The sequence below is a fragment of the Vigna unguiculata genome, chromosome 9, assembly GCF_037176805.1.
Source record: "Vigna unguiculata cultivar grain cowpea cultivar isolate G323 ecotype 2 chromosome 9, ASM3717680v1, whole genome shotgun sequence".
Taxonomy (NCBI): domain Eukaryota; kingdom Viridiplantae; phylum Streptophyta; class Magnoliopsida; order Fabales; family Fabaceae; genus Vigna; species Vigna unguiculata.
In genome coordinates, this window is record NC_140800.1 from 31,779,454 (window position 1) to 31,784,133 (window position 4,680).

At 35.1% G+C, this 4,680-nt stretch overlaps 1 protein-coding gene across 1 annotated transcript; it reads right to left on the reverse strand.

Moving 5' to 3' along the window:
- Nucleotides 1-961: 961 nt before the first annotated feature.
- Nucleotides 962-3,272, reverse strand: LOC114163631 (protein NRT1/ PTR FAMILY 5.1-like). The gene is made up of 4 exons (XM_028047934.2): nucleotides 3,167-3,272; nucleotides 2,831-3,048; nucleotides 1,906-2,459; nucleotides 962-1,820 (listed from the first exon to the last, which is right to left on the reverse strand). The coding sequence occupies exons 1-4, from the start codon at nucleotides 3,270-3,272 to the stop codon at nucleotides 962-964; spliced, it is 1,737 nt and encodes a 578-aa protein (XP_027903735.2).
- Nucleotides 3,273-4,680: the final 1,408 nt, after the last annotated feature.

Below are 4,680 nucleotides of genomic sequence, written 5' to 3' on the forward strand. Positions count from 1 at the left end.
TTTCAGATATACAAAAGTTTAATACAAATAATATTATTTTATTATTTATAGTTTCTTAAGAAAAAAAATCAAATTATATAGTTCAACAAGTCAGTGACCAGAACATTTTTAAAGTAAAAAGAAAAAAAAAATATAAATGTTACTTTCAAGATGATTTCTGTCAAAAAAACAAAAAAACAAAAAAAAAAGTCACTGTAACGTGTAAAAGTAATGACATTAGCATCGATGCTGAACTGGATGTTGAGGGCAAAATTGTTACAAAAGATCCAGGTGTACAGAGGCCCAAGAAAAGCATGAGATGGAGGAGAGATAATGTATTTCTAAGAGATTATGTGGCCTGAGGGGAGGGGAGCTATGCGTATGGTATGCTTCCTCTGCAATATTCTCATCGTTGTCTCTCTAAATTCTTTTGTTATTCTACCTAATTTCTTCTGTACCTCTAAATCAGGTGCTGGATCTGTTTCCATTCTGATGCAATTGTCAAGATGAGGAGTGAGGAGTTATGTTGCTCTGTTGAAGATTGTTTTCTTTTCTGTTCAACGATTCATTGCATTGAATTTTACATTGTTGGAATTTTATACGCGTGTCAGTCACAAAAGGATTCACAACTTTTGTTAAAAGGAATTGAAATTCGTATATATAACTATGATTTCTTTGAAAGTTGTAAAGAAATATTAGACGATTTTTTCATTTTTAAAGTCGTGCTTTCAATCACTACCCAACAGTTTCACCCATTTTCTAAATATGTCCGAAACATTGTCTTTTCCTGCCACACATCTACTATAGTAGTTGTTCATAAATTTCAGTATATACTATTGCAAAATGTGTTATTACTAAACAGCAAATGAATTATAGTATAACAGAATTCAACAACTGGATTTCCATTGTTTGCGCGCCAGATTTGATACTTGAACGTATGAAGTGGTAATATATATAAGGTTGAAGCTTTTCCTACACGTGATTATGTCTCTTCTTTCAAAATCTCAATGCCATTCACCGGAGTTTCGTTTTCTTTCTTGTAAATGTACCTCCTTTGCACCCACAGAAAGATCCCAAGATTAAGAGCAGATATCACAACAAGAATAGCATAATAGTAATCCAGGTGGCTATCATTCAAGTTGTTGCCTAACCAGCTCTTACCATTACCACTGATCTTCCTCGAAAATTTATCGATCACTGATACCACAAGACTATTGCTGTATTTGCCAGCAGCTACAGTGCTGGTGTAGAAGGCTGTGCCAAGGACTTTCATTTCTTCTGGGGATTCATCATAGAAGAATTCTAGCAATCCACCCATAATGAAAGTGTTTGCAAGACCGAGTAGAACATGTTGAGGCACGAGCCAGAAAATGCTCATAGGAACTACTTCTGCTCCAGTAGTTATGTGTTTCTCTCTTATCACGTCCATTCTTGCAAGTTCTACAACATACATCACTGCTGCGGCCAAGACTTGGATGGAAAATCCTATGGCAACTCTGTGAAGCATTTTGAGGCCTCTGTGATGGCCGCTTCTTCTGCGCATGAATGGTACAAAGCAACAGTCGTAAATGGGGAGACAAATCAGAATGGTCACCACTACAAAACCCCATAGGGATGCTGCTGGTATTTCGAAGTTCCGCCCAAGCTTTCTATCCATTGTTGTTCCTTGCTTCACAAACATTGTCACTTCCACTGCCCAGAAGTTGCCTGGAATTATCGTCAGTAGCCATATCCCAATCATCCCTAAGACTGCCTTGTTCGTCTCTACTTGAGTCACTGTGCATGGAGCATTTGACTCATATCTTGTTCTGCTTGATTTTATTGCAGCCTTGTCTAAGAACCTTAACACAGATTTTGATATACATATATTCATTTTTATACTTAAACCCATATACTAAAACAAGTAAAAGGAAAAGTTGAGAGTACCTGAAACGAGGAGTGTGATAAATCTGTCGTCTTCCAGCTGCAATGTAGTGTTCCAAGGCGAACTCATGCAGTTCAGAAGGGTTACTAGGAAGATGAAGGTTTCTGTTTCTGAAAGCAACTATGGGGACTCTAAAAAACTCCTTTGCATGGCTCTTACTGTGTCTAGGTTTGTGCCTATACATTGGGAGGCCCGAAAAGAAGGTAACAGCGCCCAGTAGAAAACCAATTGCTGATACACCATACCCCAATCCCCATCCAAATCTCTCTTGAATGTACACCAGAAACAGTGTTGCAGCTAAGGTGCCACATGCAGTGTTAAAAAACCACCAGTTGAAGAATGAAACTTTAAACACTTTTTCTTTTTGTCTGAAGTCATCAAATTGGTCTGCACCAAAAGTTGATAAGTTTGGCTTCAGTATTCCACTGCCTAAGGCTATGGTGTATATTGATACGTAGAACAGTGCTAGTTGCGTGGTCGATGCTTTGCAAATTTCATTTCTGCACGTTGGCTTAAAGCACTCCAGCGTTGTTGTGAGAACCAGCAGCCCCATTCCCTGTTCACGTTGCCTCTAATATTATTTCGTAAAATCAGGGATACTTTTTTTTGTATATTTGTAAAACATTTGTCTTACCGTAAGATAGTCCCTAAATTTGTTTGTTGGAAGTTCGCGTCTACTAAAGATAAAGATATCGTAATATATAAATGAGGTGTAAATCTCATCTTCGAAGTTGATTTTATGAATTAGACTTAAAATCCACTTCTAAAATACTATCAGAATCACCAAAAAAAATATGACATGAGGTTAAAACAATGATTTCAGAATTTCTTTTAGAGAAGAAAACCTTAACAGAACTACCATATTTAAGTCTTAAAATAATTTGTATAAGAGATAATAATGAGCAAATAAAGCATATGAGAACTCACTGTGGCATATATGAGCAACGCAAAAGTGATGGTCCAAAATCGGCCCAAATAAGAATCTGCTATGTAAGCACCAAGTACTGGAGTCATCCATGCTGTGCCTGACCAGTTATTCACACTTGTTACTGCTGATACCATGTCTTTGTGCAGCTCTGATGTCATATAAATCACCAAATTCGCACCCACCCCAAAGTATGCAAATCTTTCAAATAATTGGTTTGCTGTATTCATGTTCAAAATTCAACTATCAATATTCAATACAAAGGAAAAATCTTAAGATTTTATGGGTGTGATCATAACTTTCCATTACAACCATGCTCAGAAGTAGTAATTATTTACCAAGAATGAAAACGCAAGCTTTCCATTTCCCAGTTGTAGAAGAAAGCACAGGGCCTCCATTAAGATTCACTGTGCCATCTAATGTGTGACCTTCTGTCTCTTCCATGCCACAAGATACAACGATAGAGGAAGAAGGAAAACCAAGTTTTCACTAAATATACGAATAACAATACTTAAACAAAAAATAATAATATTACAATTAATGTAATTCTATGGAACCACCGATGGGCAAACAATAAAATCTTATTTTATTTATCTTTCTCTTCTAAATATGCGTATTTTATTTAAAAATTCAACGTGGAAGATTTGGAATTGCAAAGGTGGCTGGCTACCCAGAGGATGGACCAGCTACAAGCCCAAACTCTAAAATTCGATGGCGTATATGACTTTTCAGGTTCCTCATGGACACCCTGATTAATTTAATTTATTACTAATATTTCTAGTGGGAATTTCTGTATATAAATATTTAGTAAATTATTATCATTTCGTTACCTCGTCGTACTGTTAATACGATGTAATAAATTCTTCATTAAGTTCTATAGGACAGGTTCTGTACATACATTATTATGTAATGTAATGTAATGTATATACCACATTGCCAATTCCCATTTCATGTTTTAGTGCAATGCTGTAGTATAGAAGCTACCACGTTGAAGAAATCTTTGTTCAACACCTAAGGTGAAAATATTGAGTTCTCGAAAATCTATTAAATTTATAAATTAGATTCAAATCTCAATGGTGTTGTATTTTTCTTGTGAATCTTCTGGAAAGGTTCATCACGGATATTATACCAAAAGCAAACATGTTAACATATTCATTATAGTGAATCACAGCTAAAGAACAAAACTGAAAAGATAATGAATCTGTGGATGGAGTGAGTGATTGTTAAACTGGTCAAAATCTGCATTCATGTACATCGAAGATCCTTTCTAATCTGGAATAATGAACACTCGACTTATTCTTCTGATAGATAGATAAAGTTTGTGAAAGTCATTATGCAATCAGTTGAAATGAATGTTCATGGCAATATGAACAAAAAATTCTTTGACCATGACAAAGAATAACCTTTTAATTGTTTTCTTAGTCACTCATTGCAAGTTTATAGCAAGCTGAACATGATATTGGCTATACTGTCGAAGAGATTGCGCTCATAGTTTGATAGGGTTCAAAATCCTATTAGTCCATACAGTCCAGCTACAGAATTTGTCAATGATATTCTCTCCATTCATTGACAGCTAGCTAATCAATAAAAATAGTGATGGATTCCATACATGAAGAAAATGTAGAATAAATACTTGTCTTTTGGATGCAATTTATAAATGGGAACTTTTCATTTTTCAAAAAGTTGAAAAGCATACCTTCTGAACTATATATGCTGATGTATTTGTCTTACAAAATATTGAACAAATAGTTAGTCTTGTTGCTTAAACCTTGCATTTGAGTTCGATAGATGTATGTGTATGAAAGAATATAATAAAAACGATCATTTTAGTTTTGTCGTTTAAACCATGCAC

What these genes read in the sequence shown, in the direction of transcription:
- LOC114163631 (XM_028047934.2), bottom strand. Translation starts at nt 3,272, where the DNA reads ATGGAAGAGACAGAAGGTCACACATTAGATGGCACAGTGAATCTTAAT. An exon ending in AGCTTGCGTTTTCATTCTTG is followed by an intron (nt 3,049 to 3,166) that starts GTAAATAATTAC and finishes ACATGAATACAG; the next exon opens with CAAACCAATTATTTGAAAGA. An exon ending in TATCACACTCCTCGTTTCAG is followed by an intron (nt 1,821 to 1,905) that starts GTACTCTCAACT and finishes ATCTGTGTTAAG; the next exon opens with GTTCTTAGACAAGGCTGCAA.